General features: G+C 44.1%; 1 protein-coding gene across 1 annotated transcript in view; it reads left to right on the forward strand.

Annotated features, from left to right (window-relative positions):
- The first annotated feature begins 885 nt into the window (after positions 1-885).
- The window catches only part of LOC102527632 (low-density lipoprotein receptor-related protein 2-like), a 33,098-nt gene continuing 15,971 nt past the window's right edge, over positions 886-18,012 (forward strand). Inside the window, exons 1-17 of the mRNA XM_015236699.3 lie at positions 886-976; positions 1,529-1,642; positions 2,622-2,741; positions 3,142-3,381; positions 4,432-4,545; positions 5,610-5,729; positions 6,976-7,101; positions 7,672-7,875; positions 8,590-8,758; positions 9,240-9,408; positions 10,253-10,478; positions 11,259-11,384; positions 12,784-13,008; positions 14,667-14,978; positions 15,650-15,862; positions 16,992-17,186; positions 17,729-17,941. Of these exons, the coding sequence (XP_015092185.3) occupies positions 901-976; positions 1,529-1,642; positions 2,622-2,741; positions 3,142-3,381; positions 4,432-4,545; positions 5,610-5,729; positions 6,976-7,101; positions 7,672-7,875; positions 8,590-8,758; positions 9,240-9,408; positions 10,253-10,478; positions 11,259-11,384; positions 12,784-13,008; positions 14,667-14,978; positions 15,650-15,862; positions 16,992-17,186; positions 17,729-17,941 (2,962 nt within the window). The 5' untranslated portion in view covers positions 886-900. The remainder of the gene's footprint in view (positions 977-1,528; positions 1,643-2,621; positions 2,742-3,141; positions 3,382-4,431; positions 4,546-5,609; positions 5,730-6,975; positions 7,102-7,671; positions 7,876-8,589; positions 8,759-9,239; positions 9,409-10,252; positions 10,479-11,258; positions 11,385-12,783; positions 13,009-14,666; positions 14,979-15,649; positions 15,863-16,991; positions 17,187-17,728; positions 17,942-18,012) is intronic.

Below are 18,012 nucleotides of genomic sequence, written 5' to 3' on the forward strand. Positions count from 1 at the left end.
TCCCTAAATGGCAGCATTTGGATTAAATGACCTCTAAATTCTTCCAGACCTGTAAATCTACCATCCTACAGGGATTATATTTGACTCTGATTCGAACTCATCAAATCTGATACATGTTCATGTCCAATTGCTTATTAAAGTATTCCTCTCCTGGCAGTGATACAGACTGAAAAGGGTAGGTGTTTTTCGGGGCTTTCATGCTGTTATTCTGTTTTTACAGTTGGCTGACCGCCAGTCTAAGAGGACTTGTCAGAGCTGTCATTCCAGGCCTGGGGTCAAGGCCTAAACTGCTCAGGTGGGAAGACAGGAGGCAGCAAGGCGTCCACGCAGACAGCAGCCCACAGATCTGCAGTCACAGTGATGCCCTCGGTTTGGGGCTATCAAGCCCCTGCTTTTCAAAGCGAAGTCTCAGGGCCAGCAACAAATGCGTCATCTCACAGTTTGTTAGAGTATCGGGCTCCTCCCCAGACCTGCAGGACCAGAGTCTGCGTATTTAGGAGATTTCCGGGCGTTTTGTGGGCACAGCAAAAGTTTGAGAAACCCTTAGTTAGACCTTTAGACCACCCTTACCTTGAGCTTCAGTGTGACACGAGCCCTGTATTAGCTGAGCGTCGGCTGTCCCACTGCAGGAGCGCGCGGAGCCTAGGCACTCCTGGCCACTCAACATCCGCGGGGAGCCGGATGCGAGGCGCCGCGACTCCCTCTGCAGCCCCGCTGCATCCCGGCGGCTCTTCCCCGGGATCCGGCAGCGCCAACTCCCCGCCCACGGCCCCCAGACCCCGCCGCCATTCCCCGTGCGCCGCGAGGGCGCGAGAGAAAGCCGCCCCGGCGCCCGCCCCGCCCGCGGCTCCGCGCGCAGCGCGCCTACCTCTCGGGTCCCCGCGCTGTCTCCTCGCGGCCATGGGGCGCCGGGAGCTCCCTCTGCTCCTGCCGACGCTGCTGGCTGTGCTGGGCGGCCTCGAGGGCTCAGCGGCCGGTGAGTGGGGCCCGCGGACCCGCCCTGGGAGGGAGCTCATCCCGCTCTGCTGGCTGCGGGGTTGCTGGGTAGGGTCGGAGGAGGGCTGGGAGCACCCTCGCTGGCTGGGCGCGGCGTGTCCCCCGTCCTGTGACCTTTGATCCGGGAGGGCGAGGCTGGGCCATCTGGAAGGGGCCCCTGCTTCTCCGCTCTTTACTCCTTGATAATTCTGCTCAGTGAGTGGGAGGGAGGGGCGGTGGGCTCAGCGGACAAATTCCTCGACTTTTTCTCTTCGTTTCTCAGGAGCGCACTCACTCTCTTAGGCTATTCCTTCCCCCAAAGTTGAGGCGAGTGGGATTGGCTTTCTTGCCCTGGTCTCCGACAGGGACCCGCTGCTGCCCGGGGTTTCATCAGGCAGCAAATTTAACCTCTTGGCGGCCCGGGTTTGGGGAAGAGGTGCCTCCCTCGAGAAAGCCCCGGAGGAAATGGGGCTTGGGCCCGGGGTCAGGTGTCCTCCTGGACCCACAAAAGTCAAGAATTCTCATGGCTTTGCTTCTTGGTCATCCAACGCAGATGAAATACAGTGTAATGTGACGAGGCAAGCTGCATGTGGTGGGGGATGCATTCCTGTGGCCTGGCTCTGCAACGGGGAGCAGGAGTGCCTGGATGGGACGGATGAGCAGTGTGGTAGGCACTTCTCTCTGCTGTGTCGTGTCAAATGTCTTCCTGAAATAAAGTCAAGTACTTCTCTGTGCCAAGAGAGCTCAGATCCCCAGGAGGGACGCCAGAGCACCTGTAAGGGAAGGAAAGCCTCTTAAAAGATACCTGGCATCCCTGGGCAGTGAATATGGAAGGGAACAGTCCTCGTTAAAACAGGAAAACCCAGCTGTACTTGGTGAGGGCTATGTTCCTTTTTTCCACCTACATGCACATTCCTGGGGTCATCACTTAACTGTACCTAATTTAACATAAAACCTGGGATATCAAAACGTGTACTATTACAGGTTCGAGTAAAATTTTATACTTGCAGAAATCCTCGGCCCTCCATACACTTCACCCCAGCTCCCCAAGTTTACTTGCTTCAGCCAGTAGGCAGACTTAGGTGGAAGTATTTGAAAGTCTAATTAAACCTCAAGGCCCAGTTCCCAGGTTGCCTTACATCTTAATATAGTCTCAAATTCCAAAGGAGTTCAAAGAAGTGAATCTGTAAAACTGGACTGCCCACTACAGTGGCCACTAGCCACATGTGAGGATTTAAATTTATTTAAATGAATACAATAAAAAATTCAGTTTGTTTATCATAGTAGCCACATTTCAAGTGCTCAAAACACATGTGACTGGTGGCTGCCATTTTGGACAACACAGAGATAAAATGCTTCCGTTGTCACTGAAGGTTTTTTTGGACAGTGGTGTTCTGGATGAATGATGAGGAGGATATGTTTATTGATCTGCTAGGTGATGGTCCCTGAGGAGGGGGTACTGAATTGTAGCATAAGAAGTAACGCAAAAAGGACAGGCAAGTTTAGGGTTGACTCCAGTGGCACATCAGGAGTTATTCCTTTGTTAATTAAAATACTTAATATGAAATCCAAATTTAAAAGACGCTAGTGCCCTGACAAACACCCCTTCCTTTCTGCTTCTTATTGAACATGCTGCTGGCCCGCAGAAGAAATATGTCGTGGACACCCACAGGCCTGGCAGTGTGATGATGGAAAATGTATTTCTATTAGCTGGCTTTGTGATGGTGTTGGTGACTGCTTAGATGGCTCCGATGAGGTTAACTGTGGTAGGTACAACTTATGTTTACCTTCAGTCACATTCTGTTTATTAACAGCATTGGTTAACATCAATAGTATAAAGTGAAACAAGCCCATCATTAAATAGCCTGCCATACGTGCTAAACCCAGACATTAAATTGTCTCTGGTGTCACAGGTGCCTGTTTTTCCCCACTTACTCATTTTTCAAAATGACCTAAGGTTAAAAAGATTATTAGCTTTATTGACTTAAAAAATTATTTGGGGGTGAAACTTCAGAATAAAAACTTGTGGCCACATCTCCAATGGCTACCAGCCCTTTCAGGTCTTGGTTTTCTATAGATTAAATTCATCAGCAAACCATAAATACCTAAATAAACAAGCCCGTGGGACAGCAGTGCGACCTCCCTGAGCCAACTCCTGCCTTTTAGAGAGACTGACAGCACGTCCGGACCAAAAAATCCAGTGCCCAGGAGATTCTCTGTGTCGCGATGCTTGGGAACTCTGTGATGCCGATAAGGGCTGTGAAGGTGGGCTGGACGAAGCACGCGGCCCCCGGACCGGCTGCATGGCTGGGCAGTGGCAGTGCAGGAACGGCTTGTGTATCGCCCACCACTGGAGGTGCGATGGCCTCAACCACTGCGGGGACTCCTCAGATGAGGAGGTCTGTGGTGAGTCCTACTCTACCCCCACCTTTTGTCTAACGGGAAGGTTGTACTATGTTGGCTGCTTTCTGCAAGTTGTGGTTTCATTCCTATGGCTGAGACTGCCATCCTAGATCTAAAAACAGGATGTTTGCTAGCAATAACCAAGATTTAGTTACCCTTGGAAACATAAAGCAGTGCTTAAATAGTAACTCTGCAGCGGACACTCTAAGCATGGCCTCGAATGTTCCCACCATTCAGTTCTGGCCAACGCACAGAGCACCTGAGCATCAGTATTTGAAGGAAGCCTCCTAACAGATGCCTTACATCCTTGTGTAGTGAATATGGAAGAACACTCCTCACTAAAAAAAGAAAACCCCCAAAGAACTCGGTGAGCACTATAATCCTTTTTTTTTTTACCTGAAACACACAGTGTAGTGGAATCCCCAACGTTTTAGTGAACCACAATTCTATTCACCCTTTCTTTTCTAGCATTAAATCTGTAATCTCAAATGTGTTCAGATTCTAACATTTTAATAATAATTTATAACCTGGCTTCTTAAGAGAATATTTCTTTTAGGGCTAGTATTATCTGAATTTAATACCATGTCAATCAGTAATATTTAATACTACTTCAGTTCAAATTTAATATTATTTCAATCCAGGGCCCAGAGGTCTTAACATCTTTGATATCAAGTCCAAATTCCTGAAAACTCTGCTCAAAAAGATAAAAATAATTCTTTCCTACCCAGACTTTCATTGGGTTGGTAGAAATATTGCCACTTTCCTTACCCACTGTAAGCACTGTCTATTTTTACCACCACCCTGAGTATTAATGAAAAAGAATGCTTATATATAAAACAGATAAACAACAAGTTCATACTGTATAGCACAGGGAACTCTATTCAATATCTTGTAGTAACTTATGGTGAAAAAGAATATGAAAACAAATGTATGCGTGTTCATGTACAACTGAAGCATTACGCTGTACACCAGAAATTGACACAACATTGTAAACTGACTATACTTCAATAAAAAATATATATACAAAAAAAGAATGCTTAATTTCCTACACAGGGCCCTGTCCAGAAGGCATGGTTAGATGTGATGAGGGGAAATGCATCCTAGAATCCCTGATGTGTGATGGGGAAGCAGACTGTACCGACGGTACCGATGAACATGCCACATGTGGTAAGAAATCAATTGCTTGGCTTAACATGGAAAGGGGAGAGTAAGACTAGGTAACTGAGTGCCCCAGTTATCACCGGGGTCTACTCTCTGAGACAACACTTGGACTCAGACGCCTATGGGAGCAATTATCCTTCAGTGATGGAGCACTTACATTTCACAAGCTCCAACCCTTGGCTTTCGTCTCCTGAATGTGAGCCAATGCTCCTGAGCTATAAAAATCGCTGTTCTCATATTGTAGCTTTAAGGAAACAGACTAGCTCACCACCGCAAACAACACTGCTCCTAAAATTCTGGAATAAAGAACACAAACTTGCCACTGAGAAGCAATACATTTGTTCAAGACAAAAATGGCAAATTCTTTAAGAATTTAACTGAAAAAGGACCCAAGAAGACCATTTCCTGGTGAGGAGGGAGGCTTCTGAGCAAGCACCTCTGACTTTGAAACTCTTGTGGTTCTCATTGTAAAAATCACTGTTGGTTCCAGTTGGGGCAGAGGGAGGGGGGCATCTGCCCCCAGTCATTTTGTTGTCTGTCTCCTATTTCCCCCTCAAATCTGGTCTGAGACATTATGATGAAACCTCTCCAGTAATGTGAAAGGCCGCGAAAGAAGCTTTTCACAAAAGGAACACATAAGAGATACAAAAAGCATAAACAGTGAGACACAAAATACAGGTTTCTGGTCCTGTATAGATAATTCACTGGGATTAGCAAATTATTGTATCATTTCCTGAGCTAAGGGCCTCACCTGCCCATAAATTCTAGAGAAAATACAGAAGAGGTCGCTGGTCCCTCCACAGGTGACCAATACACCAACATCTGGAATTGTCCAGACTGCCCGCCCAGAAGGAAACACCTTTCCCCTGCTCCGTGATTCCTAACTTTCCTTGTTTTCTGGTTTCCCCAAAAGCCTCCACATTCCTAGGTAAGAGGGCAGGGTCGAAGGTTATTCTTAACCAGTGTTACACTCCTCACACAAGCACAGAGGTTTGTGACACAATATGGTTTATAAGACGTCTGATCTTTACCATGGTCAACTGTACTGACCGCTGTCCTGTCTCTACCAGGTAAGAACTGCTCTCTGGCCAACGGGGGCTGTGAGGGACCCTGCAGTGACACAGACTGGGGTGTTCAGTGCTCGTGTGGAGCTGGATGGCTATTACAGCCGGATGGTCAGAGCTGTGGAGGTCAGAATTCATTTGGCTCATCTTCAGAAGTTCTTGCAGTAGTAAAATATACATAACATAAAATTTACCATCTTAATAGTTTTTAAGTGTGTAATTCAGTGCCATCCACTACATTCACACTGCTGTGCAACTGTCACCACTATTCATTTCCAGAACTTTTGCATCATCCCCAACAGAAACTCTGTACCCATTAAACAGTAACTCTCTGTCCCTGCTCCCTGGGAACCTTCATCAACATTGTCTATGAATTTGCCTGTTCTCGTACTGCATGTAAGTGGAATCATACGGTATTTGTCCTTTGTGTCGGGCTAATTTTACTTAGCCTCTCTTTAAGGTGGATCCATGTTTTAGCATGTCTCAGAATGTCCTTCCTTCTTAAAGGCCAAATAGTATTCCAGTGTATGTAAACAGTTGGCTCTTTGTATCTGAAGGTTGAAGACGCTGGGTAAGGGGAATTCCAGATAGTTCCAGAAAGCAAAATTTGAATTTGCTGCATGCTAGCAACTATTTACATTGTATTAGGTATTGTAAGTAATCTAGAGATGGTTTAAAATGTATAGAAGGTTGTGTGTAGGTTATATGCTAATACCACACTATTTTATAGAAGAGACTTGAGCATCCATGGATTTTGGTATCCTTGGGGGTCCCAGAATCAACCCCTTGTGGGATGACTGTATACCACATTTTGTTTGTGGGATTATATACCACATCCACGCCTCTGATGCACACGTGGGTGGTTTCCACCCTTTGGCTATGGTGGACATCGGTGTACATCCCTGCTTTCAATGCTCTTGGGTATATACCAGAAGTGGAACTCGCTGAGTCATATGGTAAATTCTATGTTTAACTTTTTGAGAAACTATCAAGCTGTTTTCCACAGTGGCTGCATCACTTGACATTAGCAATGTACGGGTTCTGATTTCTCTACATCCTTGCCACTCATTCTCAAATTAGGCTCCAGCTGGCTTGAGAAGAGCCATGTCCCCAAGAATGTTGCTAGGGTAACACAGATAAGTATACTGTACCAGTTAAACCTCTACATTGATGGTTCCCTACAGTGACGGTTCTGCTGAAACACAACCACATGGGTGGGAATTCTACGGAGGCAGCAACTTCTATCCCAGTACCCAGCACAATGATCTCCACATATGACAGGTCTAGAGAGCACCTGAAAAGTGGCCCAAAAGAACAATAATACTCGAGATTGTTCCTCAGTCTTCTCTAATTTACAACTCTCTATCATCAGATGTGGATGAGTGTTCTACAGCATACAGCCCATGTGGCCAGCTGTGCATTAATACACCAGGCTCTTATTCCTGTGAGTGTATTCGAGGTTACCAGCTCTACAATGGCACCGACTGTCGAGTGACAGGTGAGCTTCAATACTGGAAGCAAAGCTGAGCTCCTGCTCTCTTCTCAGCAGTAGGTGTAGATAAAAGTGATGTAGACGATTCACTTTAAGGTTTGGTATTAGAGATGACACTACTCGTTCCATAAAGAAGCTGCTAATATTCATTGATCAGTTTTGAGTATCAGGTGCTATCAAGTGTCTGTAAAATGACTTAGGTTTTCTATAGGATAATACAGTTTGGGGCTCCAGAGACCCAACCAATAATCTCAACTTGTTCTGTGCTTCCTTAATGATGGGACACTTAATTACATTTGACTGCTATACACAAGGCATGGAGAAGGCTTCTGTCTAGGGGAGAAGGGCTGAATCTGAAATCAGGCAGAAAAGTTCCAAAGATTAGTTTTAACGTGCCAGAGCTCAGAGGAGGAATTGAGGCTTCAGGTGGTCAGCTAGATCCGCTCTCGATCCACCTTAGTCCAGATTTCAGGGGTAAGTAGATTTTGGCATGGGCGATGGGACAGCATCTGTAGTTAAAGGTAATGGCATGGAAGGAAGTTTCACAGGAACGTGTCACTCCTACTTCTATTGCAGATGATGCTGTTAAAATTCTTACCGCAGCCAATGGAGAACTTGGTGTCTTGGATCAAAGAACAGGCATCTATGAGACTCTGATACCTATAAAATCAAGGCCTACTTCTGTTGCATATGATCTTGAGAGAAGCATGTACTTCTGGGTGGATGAAGTCTTAAATGTGTTTGTTCTTGGAAAGCCAAACTTTGTTCCTCTCTATCCAGGTATATTTCTTGATATTAAGAGCCCTAGATTCTTCAGGTTACTTAAACATAGTGTAGGAAGCATATGTGCTCATCTGGACAATTTCTGTAACTCCCTTGTCATGAATTATGAGAGTACATAAAATCCTGATTCGAGATACTGATTCTATGTAGTTTGGCTCTACGGGAGCTTTGTAGAGCATAACCTGAGAATGAAATTGCTATTAAGCAGTACTGAAAGTTTGAGGATGTGGCTCAGGACAAGTATTAGTCTCAGCCCCATCACTAGGTGTGCGACCTTGAGCAAGTTGTTAACTCCTTTGAACCACTGTGTACAAGATGAGGGTAATAGCCTTGGTTAAGTGTGAGGATTAAGCTAGACAATGCGTGGGAAGAAAGTGCCTAATGTAGCCCCAGGCGCAGAGAAATCCTCTGATAGTAGTTGGGAGGTGGAGTTCATAACAATCATCAGAAACTTCTGTAATAAAGTGTCCCAGATTGAGGTCACATTCTCTTGGATTTCTTGGTTATGCCTTTATTAAAGTCCTTCTCTGTCCTAATTGCCCACCGTATACTGGAAACCCCTCACACAGCTCTGGCTCTCATTTCCTGTGTCCTACTTGCCTCATTGTGTAGCTTGAAATCAGAAGATGTAGAAAAGATTTGTCTGAGTCTCTTTTTTCAAGATGGGTGTAGAAGAATATAGAAATATAATACTGTCTCCTGTATCCCCAGAATTTAAAGCAGTGAACAGTATCTCTTTGGACTGGTTCACGGGACAGTTGTATTGGGCTAGCAGCTTTGCAAGGGTCGTCTGTGCTGGTTTAAGTGATGGCAGAGGCTACGTCAAAATCTTGGAAAAGGATCTTGTGCCAGAACAGCTAATAGTGTTTCCTGCAAAGAAGTAAGTAGTGTTTCTTTTGGAATATAACCAATGATTTTGGATATGTTATCGTATGTGTAGTCTTTTTTAAAATTAGAAGAAAATTTTTTTTGATTGGGGTGAGGTAATTAGGTTTGTTTGTTTATTTATTCATTCATTCATTCATTCATTCATTCATTTATTTATTTTTAGTGGAAGTACTGGGGATTGAACCCAGGACTTCGTGGATATATTATCTTAGATATTTAAGTTGATAAGAGAATACATCAACTGTTTCAACCTAGTCCTTATTTGCTCAAAAAAATTCTTAATTTTGAAGTCTCAATTGGATACCATAAAGCCAAACTTTTCAAAGTCTACTAAGTCTAAGAGGAGAAATCTCCAGCATTCTTAGCAGTGCAGTGATATGAGGTCCATTGGGGAGAACCAGGCAAGCTTGGCTGTTCAGTCCTATAGATGCTCCCGAGGGGATTCTCTAATCCTTGTGCTTTGCTTTTCTCAGGTATTTGTATTGGGTGAATCGAGGTGAGAAAGGCATGAGGACAATTGAAACTGCAGGGATGGATGGCTCTGACAGGAAGGTGCTGACGGTTGTAAACATAGAGGAACCTGCAGGACTGACGCTGGACCATGTGACCGGCAGGCTCTACTGGATCAGTGAATATAAGGAGGTACCGCAGATGGGTCAGGAGGAAAAAGGTAAACCTATGTAGTAGGGGTTTGGTAGGACCGTGGTAAATACAAAGTTCTCTTGAGTCTTGCACCAACTTGGTGAAGCATCTTCTGGCCATGAAAAGTGAGAAAAGCAAGCCCTAACTGCACAGCATCTTCAGGTAGAGCCAGGCTGTATCAACAGAGGTGGGGAGACTTAGTGTGACTTTCTTAAGCTCTCTACAATCAAACTCAGCACTGAAATTTCCTGGTAGTATAGGTCATGTTCTATGTGGTACCTAGGATACAAAACTTTTAAGATGGCAGACCACTTCTCTGGAAGCATGCAGTTACTAAAGTACTTCAGTGTCTGGTACTCACATTTCTAGGTCTTAATATTACAGTTCATGTCATCTCATTTTTGGAACCATCAAACTAGAAGACCAGTAGGACATGGTGGCTGAAAGCCTAGGTTTAGGAGTCGTATTTTTAAGCCTATTTCTTCCAGCTATGATTTCTGGCCACTTTGGTGCCTCTCTGAGCTCCCACTACCCTCTCTGAAAATAGAGAGAATGCCCACCTCAGAAGGCATTTGGAGAATGGAGTGGAAGGATTTGGTACAATGTCTGGATGCAGACAATAAGTTATAGTAGCTATTCGTACAAAATATCTGTGACCCTGGTTTGTATAAGAAGCAGCCGGATCCACAGGCTTTGGCATTAGCCGCCATGGATCCTAACACAAGTTCATCTCTATCAAGCTGATATCAGGTCAAGATGTTTAATCAGTGTCCAAGAAACTGAGGGGCACTACCATGGTCAGCACCTCATGCTGATGCTCCCTTGAGACCCTCTAACCCTTCAGTCCATAGAGACGGTAAATGTGGACGGCAGTGGGAGGCACACCTTTCCTGAGATCTTCTTGGAAGATGAAGTTCCAGTAGGACTCGCCGTATTTGAGAACTCCTTCTTCTGGGCAAATAAACTACAGCTGCTTCGTACTTCACCGCACACCCCAAAGGAGAGAGTGGTGCTACTAAACACTTCTGTATCTGCCTTCTCTGTGCTCCACAAGTCCCAGCAGCCTAAGAGTAAGTCATCAGCTTGCTTTTGTGAAAAGCTTATGAATCAGAACGTATACTAAATGAAAAACACCTAAATAACTACCTTGGTCTGTTGTTGGAAACTGCTATTTTGAGGCAGGGGAAATGTTCTGGGTATCATTCCAGACATAGACAGGACTTCTGAGCAAGATGAACTAAATGAAAATATCTACTGGGAAACATTCCAGGCACATATCTTGCTCTTGTCTAACACGGCAACCCAAGGTTTAACGTCTGAAATACACAAAACAGGGTCATAAGCTGTTCACAGAAGGGCTAGAATAGCTTACTCATGGACATGTCCATTGATAACAGAAAATTTAACCAAGAGTAGCATCCTCCTTATAGGAGGAAGTCAAACATTCACTGACTAGGAGTTAAAAACTTACGAATCTGAAATTGTATGTGAGTCAACTCAGATAATGCTTCTCAAATGGGCCCAAGAAACTAACCAAAGTGGAGAGCCTAGAACCATGACTTACTTCCTATAAGCAAGTTAGACAGTCATTTTGCCTTAATTCCGAGAGGGAAGATGCTTTTGGTTGAAGCTTAATGGCCCGAGCTGAATACAGATAGGTAATTGTAATGATCTGAAAGACAGGGATCCACAGGAGTTCAAAGTCAGTATGCCTAACCTAGGAGGTAACAAGTGTATCGGGATTCCCCTTAAGCCAAAAATGCCTTAACTTCCCTTGAGTCTTAGGTTTTGAACCAGTTTGGATTAAATACATCTGAAATTGTAACTAACCTGTTTTTATTTTAAAACAGGCAGATACCCAGCATTTGTTCCAGGATCTTGCAGCCACTTATGTCTCCTGTCCCCTGTCCATCCCAAGGGCTATAAGTGTGTTTGTCCAGAGGGGATGTTTCTTTTACCTTCTGGTACATGTAGCAGTAAGTATGCTGGGTGAAATGGGTTTGGCTCAAAAAGGCACTTTCCGTGGTAGGTCTGGAAATAATATAGCTTCCATTTTTGGATCAATTGCTTTTATACTGACAACCTACTTTGATAACAAATTTTGTTATCAAAAGAACTTGATTAGTTTTTTATTGTACTAAAATAAGCATTACAACATTACCATTTTAACTATTTTTAAGTGTAGTGTCCAGTGGCATTAAGTACATTCACATTTTTGTGCAACCATCACCATCCATCTCCAGAACGTTTCACCTTCCCAACTGAAATTCTGTTCTTGTTAAACAATAACTCCCCAATAACTGTGGTTGCCCCAGGCCCTGGCAACCACAACTCTACTTTCTGTCTCTATGAATTTGACTACTTTAGGTACCTCATATAAGTAAAATTATACAGAATCTGTCTTTTTTGTGACTGGATTATTTCACTTAGCATAATATCTTCAAAGCTCATTCATGTTGTAACATGTGTCAGACTTTCCTTTTTAAGGCTGAAGGCTGAATAATATTTTTAAGGCTGAATAATATTTTCTTGTATAGATATACTATATTTTGTTTATCCATTCATCCATCTGTGGAATTAGGGTTTGGTAAGTTTTAAACCAGGAAAAAAATAGCTTCTATGTGAAAACTTAACAGCTAAGTTGGTATAAGAAACACTCTATAGTCTTCTGACTGTTGTGTATTCTGACTTACGTTTGTAAGCAGTGTCTCCTTCGGTATTAACGTAATTCCTCGTGTTTCTGTTCCATCTTTGAAATGGTAAAGGCTACATTGATTATCCTTTCTACCCAAATTAATTGAATTTTTTTCTATAGAAAATTGAGGCTTTAAGAATAAATGATGTAAACGTTTTGATATTCTAACTACCTTAAAAAAAAACATACTTCAGCAGAGGTAGCTATGGCGTAATAAGCTGCTGGGCCCAACTCCAGACTTCAACTGAAACTGTATTTTAAACATTATATACACTGTTAAATATCCAAGTAACTTTCCTTTAGAGAAACAATGGGGAGTTAAAATTCTTTGTACTGAGCCTTGTGTGCTACAAGCAAGGACTTGATGACTTCACTGAATCAAATGGAGCAGCACTACAGCCCTAACCCTCGTGATTCTGTGTTAACCTTTCAGCAGAAATTCAAAAGGCTCGGTGCCTTGGGAAAGCTGAGCAGCACTGCCATTTGCCCACATGACTCCCTTCTCCAAGGAAGTTCTGAGGGGCATTCACGTCTTATACGTCATATGCGTGCTTCTACAGCGAATTTTATGATTCCTTTGGAGGGGAACCTAACTTTGAGAGAGGGGCATAGCTCAAGGGGGGAGCACAGGGCTTATCTGACAAACAGTTAAAGAATCAATCTCTCCTTTTCCTTGATAGAATTAAAACTAGTGTTTTCCTCTGGCAAGCGTCTCTACTTGTTGAAGGTTGGTTTTATGGGAACTTCTGTAGAGAGAACTGTAATTCAGGAGCATCCTAGGAACATCTATTTACTGGATATTGACTGGAAAAGAAACCTGATCTACTGGACAGATACCCAGGGGCATCTGTTCCACTCAACTGGCTATTCAGGGGAAAAGCAAGAGATTAGGACAGAGCGTACAGGTGAGTTGGGGGTGCCTATTTTAATTTTTTTTTTCATTTTCTAGCTCTAAAATTAACTAGAGCCAAAAAACCTACCTGCTTCTGATTCAAAGAGTGGTCAAAGAGTGGTTTTTAAACTGATTTAATATTGTGTCTGATGTACCCTTGTCCTTACGAAGGGTGGGCAGACAGTTTACAAGGCCACCATGATTTGGGAAATCGTATGGTTGGTGATAGGTTTTTAAAATTCTATTTTTCTGGCCTTAAGCCTGGGTAGGATGGAAACGGACCTTAAATATTTCAACTTTGCATTGCAGATTTTTCTTACACTAATTTAGGAGCAATCTGCAATGCAGATTTCAGAGTAAACTAGCAAGATATTTTGTTAATATGATAATATATACTTTCTCTCCCCTCCCACGCTCCTGCATGGCACACCCCACCCTCAGCTCCCTGTCCTCAGCCTAAATGCAAATATCTGCTTTACAAAAGAGAACTGGGTCTTGAGTTCCAGAGTGAGTAATCTGATTTCTGAATGCCTGTGGAGTGGGTACTTTAAGTACCAAGGATCTGCTTTACTACAGGAAGTGCAGTATTGGAATACGTGTTCCCAAGACAGCCTTCAGAGCAGTAGACTCTACCCAGAGCCCTGCGGGCAAGCCTGGCACATAGAAGCTTTCTGTCCCTGACTAAGAGAACTTTAGGGATAAAACTGAAACAGGCAGTGATCTTGCGGTACATCTGATGGCTGTCTAGGAAACTCTGATCATGGATTTCTTCCCACTTAATTAAAATGTACCTCCCCCCACTGGCTAATCTTTGATAACTGGTTTCTGTGTTACAACTATATCAAGGATTTGCAAAAGACTGACAATTTCTTTGAGTTGGCTCTTGTGGTGAATTTTGAGTCCCTGTGATTGGTAGCTCTGAAACAATAGAAAATATATGTTTTGGCCTCTGTCCCCAGTTAATGGCACAGAGCAACTAAGACCTCTGTAATTTCCTGAGTGATAGGAACCGCTTTTGTTCTAATGAGACGATGCTTGGTGGGCTTTGCAATGCAATGCAAAATTGAATTTAAGGTCCATTTCTATCCTACCCAGACTCAAGACCAGAAAAAGCTAAAAAACCTTATCAGTGCCTCTGGAGGTTGGTTACAGAAAGACCGCTCCATGACTAGAAGCTCAGAACTTTCTATTTGTATCTTGTAGTTGTAGATCTCCTCACTGTCTAGCCATTGTACTGGTAACCTTTCATACTACTGTCCTGGTGTCATTTGAGCTCAATCTCTGCCTTCCTAGAGCAATTTCAGTCCTAGTCATTTGACATGTAATTGATTGATTTTCATCCTTAGCCTATGAAGAAGGAATGTGAATCTGAAGGTGCAGACCTGCATACAAATGCAGGCCTTGCCACTGAAATATCTAACTTATAAAATGCAGTGCCTGTCTACCTTGCCAGGTGGTTGTCAAGTATCAAATGGGCTCATGTGACAGACAAGGTGGGGAACCAGAATAGTCACCATGGGGCTCATTGTGCCACCAAGGTGTGTGGGCTTGTAGGGACTGATCGTTGCATCCCCCTAATTGTCTCCCTTCTATCCTTGGTCCAGAGTTTAAGACAGTGCGTGAACTTATTTGAATGCCCCTTCTAATGGAAGTGACTTGTCCTCCACACAGTCTGTTCAGCTAGTGTGGACATACTGACTGGGAACTTGTACTGGCTGCCCTGTGACAGAAGTGCTGTTCAGAAGACTAGAATCACTGGCCCAGACACACGTACCCTGTACAGAACAGGCAGTGTTATCCTGCATCTTCTTCTCGACTGGCCAAAGAGGCTGCTGTACTGGCTGGAAAGTGGGGAACACTTGCAAAGTATGACCCTTGATGGCAAAGGCAGACAGGAAATCTGGAGAGGCACCTGGACGGCAGACACCCATGTGGCCCTAGACCTCGGCTCATCTAGCATCCTCTGGGCCACCAAAGGGTCAGGTAAGCACTACATAACCAGAGAGGTTGGAAGAAGCTTAAGAGGATGAGTGGGAGTCTTGGGTTTAGTATAAGGATGCCAGCCATTCTTGGAACTCATTAGATGTAGGCTCAAATTCTGACTTGCATAGTTACAGCTTGGGCACAGACATGGACCTCAAGCTCAGCTCTCATCTGTAAGTCTAGACTTATGATTTTAAAGGTAGAGAAACTTCAGAAATAACATAATTTTGAACACTGCAGGCGGCTATTTGTTTCTGTCTCTGTAAGTAGAAGTAAAGGAACCAAACTTCCATTGCAAACGAGGTACAGGTGCTTCAGTTGTAACTCGAGAGCAGGTACAGATTATGCCTTTGTAGCTGAATGTGATAGTCTTCTCACCCAGAAGCCATCCTTGAGAACTGGTAGCTGTGTGCTGACGACTCGGGGTTCTAGGACAGGACACGGAAGGTGGTAAAGTCACATCTGAAGTTTCCATAGGGCAGACCTTGCTTTCCTGGAGCTTTAACACTTTCTTGGATTATCTTTAAAGATAAAACTAAAACCTACAAGACTGTGCTGATTTTCAGTGTGAGGTCATTGAACCTTGCAATCCAGTGGTACCCATCCATGCCTCCTCACTGTCACGAGTTACTTGTTCTGTGTCAGCTTGTAAGAATTTTACTCTGCCTTAGGGTTGCAAAGTCTGAGTCTCCTAAAAAACAGAACATACACTTTGAACAAGACCTGGAGTGACGGGATGATAGCGGCCCACGAGCCCTACCTGGTGACCCTGAACAGAACGGCTCTGGTGCTGTGGAACAGGAGGATGCCAGAGCCCTTCTTGGTGTTGAAAGAGCCGTACATACAGAGAATGATCATCCTAGCAGAGAACCTGGAGGTTCCAGGTGAGTCCTCCCCCGGGGGGGTTAATCTTTGAGATCCACTTTCCCAGGCTCTCCTCGGTGTGTGCTTCTAGGAGAAAATCCTGGGCATCTTCCAGTGTGTATGGGCAGTCATCCCAACCAGCGACGCAGCGGGCCTTCTCCCTAACTTGTCCTTGTCCTGGTCCTGGAGAAGTAAGACTCTAACACATTTCTCAAAATCGCTAAGTGACACAAGTTCCTAAGTAATACCCCAAGGAGGGGGTACACTACAAGCTCCTTTCGGGATTCATCTTTCACATTACCATTTTGCAGCTTTCAGTCTGGCAGTAAAGAGATCCATTTAACTTGCTCTAAACCAGTTTTCCAAACTGACTTTACCAAGGAACCCCCTTCCTCATAGCAGTGCCATCTTGCGGAGCACCCTTTGTGGAGTGCTCTGGGTTGTGGTTACCAGGAGAAGCAGCTCTTCCTCCTGCTGAAGCTGGGCCTTGTCATTTAGATTAATCTGCTTACAGCTGGGTTAACACTTTTCATATAAGCCTTTGGTGTGCTGCCAAAAATTCTGATTCTGGATCTTGAGGCAGAAAAAGAAGAAATTTTATCAACAGAATTCAGAGGCTTTCTTGGTAGAAGCAGCCAGAAGTCCCAAGGGAGAGTAGAAGCAGAGCTGGACAGAACCTTTCCTCCTTATTTGTACTTGCTCTGTTTGGGTCTCTCATCTTCTTCTGTTGTCTAAATTGCCTTATTTTTGGATTCATGGGTTTAACCTGATCTTTGAGGCTAAGAAACATCAGGCATATTTCTTAGGTGGTAAAGTGTGCCGATAAAAGGTTAACTTTTTGGTAAAAAATATAGTTTTGATTATTCTACTAACAAATATGTTAGGTTACTGGGACAGTTGCTGAAGAGTACTCACCGGTAACTTTTAGTAGTGTGACTTGGACACCTCAGAGTAATGCTGGTCTCTGTCCTACAGCATGCGATGCTAGAGCAGGAACCAGACAGAACAAGTCCCTGTCTTCAGAAACTTACTTAATTTTGCGTGCCTAAACCTAGCCATGACATGGGTTTTCGAGGAGGGGATGGTTAAAGCACGTCTCCACTGCCGAAACCAAATGGACAGACTTGCCGATTCACCTGTTTATTCTAGATCCTGAGGTAGAAGGAGCCGCCACATCCACCCCTCGTCCTCCTCCTCCGCCACCCCCTCTCCTCTGCACCCGATCCTCTGTCCCCTGTCGCAACGGGCAGGAGTGCATTTCCCGGGAGAACCTCTGTGATGGCAAGCGGGACTGCGAGGATGGCTCGGATGAAGAGAACTGTTCCCAGTTCTGCAACAGACCAGGTGTGTCACCATCTCCTGTTCTCGGTCTCTTGGTCCAGGTACTGTGATTCAGCCTTGGGTGCACCATACGAAATGTCAGAGTGTTTACTATAATCACACTGGCTTTCCCTATAAATTATCACAGATAAAAGTCACAGTCTGTCGGAATACTGACTCTGTGATTGTCCATTTTATCACATTTAAATCCACCGTGTTCTGCTAGGGATAATTTGTTGCTTCCTTGCTTCCTCACATTTGCTTAAGTTTGCCAATATTTGCCTTTATAGACTGACCTAAATGGACCACTTATAACAGAATTGGTAGTGTTTTAACAAGTCGTTAAAGTAACCAAACCTACAGGAGGCCTTATTATTTAAACAACCTAGTTCAGCTTACTAACTTAATTGACTCACGCACTTTATTAAAGTTCATTTATGGAGCAACTAAGATATAGAACTCAAACAAGTAAGTTCAAACTCCAGAATGAGGGTGAGTTAATCTAATTATAAACCTACAGGGTGATGAGTATATATGGTGATAGCTTTTGACCCTTTCCATTTAAGGGGTCTTCCAGTGTCTGGATGGAAACAAGTGCATTGAGGAGAAGTACCACTGTGATGGGGCTCAGCAGTGCTTGGATGGGTCCGATGAGTTGGACTGCTGGAAGCCCATCGAAGATTGTTCTCTGCGTTGTGACAAGACCCGCTGTATCCCCAAGAGCTGGCTGTGTGATGGCAACCCAGACTGTTCTGACCAAAAAGACGAGCAAGGCTGTAGTAAGTTCATGGAAGTTCCTTGCAGTATTTTCAACTGCATTACAGTCAGGTCTCCTTACTCGGGGTCGGTA

This window comes from Vicugna pacos, chromosome 26, assembly GCF_048564905.1.
Source record: "Vicugna pacos chromosome 26, VicPac4, whole genome shotgun sequence".
NCBI lineage: Eukaryota > Metazoa > Chordata > Mammalia > Artiodactyla > Camelidae > Vicugna > Vicugna pacos.